The sequence below is a fragment of the Enhydra lutris genome, unplaced genomic scaffold (assembly GCF_002288905.1).
Source record: "Enhydra lutris kenyoni isolate GAN:26980312 unplaced genomic scaffold, ASM228890v2 scaffoldscaffold5, whole genome shotgun sequence".
NCBI classification, from domain to species: domain Eukaryota; kingdom Metazoa; phylum Chordata; class Mammalia; order Carnivora; family Mustelidae; genus Enhydra; species Enhydra lutris.
The window spans coordinates 20,477,738-20,480,826 of record NW_019154089.1 but is presented as its reverse complement, the minus strand read 5'-3'; the positions used below and the strand labels follow the sequence as shown (position 1 = coordinate 20,480,826).

General features: G+C 51.6%; 1 protein-coding gene across 1 annotated transcript; it reads left to right on the top strand.

The window, feature by feature from the left end:
- The first annotated feature begins 1,280 nt into the window (after positions 1-1,280).
- LOC111140751 (rRNA/tRNA 2'-O-methyltransferase fibrillarin-like protein 1) lies at positions 1,281-2,413 on the top strand. The gene has a single exon (XM_022492945.1). It carries the CDS (start codon positions 1,281-1,283, stop codon positions 2,301-2,303), a length of 1,023 nt encoding a protein of 340 aa, XP_022348653.1. The 3' UTR covers positions 2,304-2,413.
- Positions 2,414-3,089: the final 676 nt, after the last annotated feature.

Sequence of the window (3,089 nt, the reverse complement as noted above, 5' to 3'; positions counted from 1 at the left end):
TCTACTTTGACAATCTCTGACTTGGAATTTTCCTCTTTCTGACTTCCTATATCCAGTCCATCAGAAAGCCCTGTGACTTCTATCTTCTAAATACTTCCTTTGGCTTGGTTAGTCCACTTCATCTCATCTCTGCCACTTCTCTGACAACAGTGATCATTATTACTACCATCATCACCACCCCTGCTCTAGCAGTTCTAATTACCATCATTGGTGGGATGCCTGGGTGGCTGAGTCCTTGCTCAGCGGGATCCTGCTTCTTCCTCTGCCTGCTGCTCCTCTTGTTTGTACTCTCTCTCTGACAAAGAAGTAAATAAAATCTAAAAAACAAAACAAAACTAATTACCATGATAATTGCTGGGATCATCCCTTTAGGATAACGTTTTCAAAGCAGAATAAGTAAGAGTATGGGTATATTGGTTAAGTGTTTTGTCAGAATACGTGTACCAATTTGCTCATCAATATGGTATAAGGGTACAAAAACCACTCTTGCACAAGTGCCGTAAGTTCTAAGAGGCAATACATTTACTTAGAAGAGACAAAAATTGATGCATTTTATTTTATTTATACCTCAATTTATATTTATTTATACCTCATTAAAAAGACCAAAAGAAATGCATTAAAAAAAAAAAAAACCTAACACAAAGTAATTATCATGTGCCATGGCTGGGATAAGTGTATGAAGCGCTTTAAAACAAACTTTTGAGGTATGTTCTGTTTTACAGATGGGATGTTGAGACTCAGCTCAAAAAACTTGCCCAAGTTGAAACAAGAATTTCAGAGAGGATCAGGTAAGCTTCCTAAGACCACACAGCGATCAAGTACTCTCATCCTCATCTGCAGCGGAGAGATGCTTCCTTCTCTGCGCCCCAGGAGAAGTGTAAAGGGCCCCTAAGAAACCAGGAGGTGAGGAAGGGGAAGAGTTAAAAGGAAGCAGGTTGCGTCTGCTCGAGGGTTAGAAGCGGGGCTTCCGGGGCTGCAGGGTCGCCAAAGCGGCTGTGATGTAATTACGCCCATCTTTGCGTCAAAGGGCGGCTCCAGGGATGCGGGCACTGCGGTAAAGCTGTTCCCGACAACTGCGCACCTTGCCCCAGTCTCCTGCTGCGGCCAACCAGGCCAGCAGCGTCCGCTGTCGCCATTGTCCCACATCAGGACCACCATCCAGAACCACCTGTGACTCCTGACAACGGCTCCAAGCCACTGGTAACCCCTGACAACCGCCGCCAGCTCCGCGACACCGTAAAATCACCGCTAGCCCCCCACCCGGGTGCCCAGGGCGAGCCATGAAGTCTGCCTCCAGCTCACGCGGGGGTGGGTCGGGTGGCCGTGGGGGTGGTAGCTGGGGCAGCGGCTGGGGTGGGGGGCGGGGAGGAGGGGGCAAGGGAGGAGGAGGCGATGGCGGCCCTGGGGGCAAGAGCGGTTTTGGCGCGCGGGCGCGTGGCTTTGGCGGCGGTGGTGGCGGCGGTGGCGGCGGTGGCGGTGGCCGGGGCCGGGGGCGCGGAGGGGGGGACAGTAGGGACCGTGGTGGCAGCGGGCAGCGGCGTGGCGGTGTGGGCAAAAACAAAAACCGCCGCAGGAAGTGCGCTAATACTGTGACGGTGGAGCCACACAGGCATGAAGGCGTCTTCATCTATCGTGGAGCGGAGGACGCGCTGGTCACGCTGAATATGGTGCCGGGCCAGTCGGTGTACGGCGAGCGGCGGGTCACTGTGACGGAGGGCGGTGTGAAACAAGAGTACCGCACATGGAACCCCTTCCGCTCCAAGCTGGCAGCGGCCATTCTGGGCGGGGTCGACCAGATTCACATCAAGCCCAAGTCCAAAGTGCTGTACCTGGGCGCTGCCTCAGGGACCACGGTCTCTCATGTCTCTGACATCATCGGCCCGGACGGCGTGGTCTACGCAGTTGAATTCTCCCACCGCGCTGGCCGCGATCTGGTGAACGTGGCCAAGAAGCGAACCAACATCATCCCGGTTCTGGAAGATGCCCGGCACCCGCTCAAGTACCGCATGCTTATAGGGATGGTGGATGTGATCTTTGCCGACGTGGCCCAGCCTGACCAGTCTCGGATAGTGGCTCTGAATGCCCACACCTTCCTGCGCAACGGGGGCCACTTTCTCATTTCCATCAAGGCCAACTGCATCGACTCCACTGCATCTGCTGAGGCGGTGTTTGCTTCCGAGGTGAGGAAGTTGCAGCAGGAGAACTTAAAGCCCCAAGAGCAACTGACCCTGGAGCCCTACGAGAGGGACCACGCTGTGGTCGTGGGCGTGTACCGGCCCCTTCCGAAGAGTAGCAGCAAGTAGCACCCAGCAAGGGCTGTCCCCGGGATCTCCCCAATATTGTGCTGTGTTCAGTATAACTATGTATGTGTTTTCTTCGTGGGTTGTTTTTCTTTCGTCTATTAAATGGCATAAAGAAACAGTACTGAGGTGTATCATCAGTAAGGCCAGACAGTTTTACCACAATACCAATCAATCCCTAAGTCTCCAAATCTTCAAATCCCTGAAGAGCTAAAGCAGCTGGTGGTAGGAACCCACCAAGAAAGAGCATGAGAGTTGTGCTTACTCTAATCACTTAGCGCCCTGATGTCCCAGGGCTCCTCCTTACACATGCTTTCCCATCACAGGGATATGGGGAAGAGGGCTGGGGAATTACTAATGAGCCTGGAAAGTCTCATTAGAACTGAGGGAGCACTTGGGTTTACATTGGGTAAGTCACATGACTGAGCCTGACTCCAAGGAGTGGTCCTGAATATTGATGGACCATAGTATAGTGTAACACACCAGATCTGTCTGACTTTAAGCCAGAGTTCTGGTACAATATGTATTTGGTACTTTCTTCTTCAACTAAGCCCTTTTTGCATCATCCCCTAGTACTTATTTACCCCACCCGCTGGGATGGCTTTGTTAACGATATCCCTTTTACTTGCAAAGCAACAGGGCTTTTGAAGGTAAACTGGTTGCCCAAGTTTGCATAATCAGTTAGAAGATAGAATTTAAATCCCACTCTTTTGGGCTCTAAATCTGCAGCAATTTCCTCTATACCACTGGGATCATACCTCTTCCCTACATGACCCACACTGGACAAAA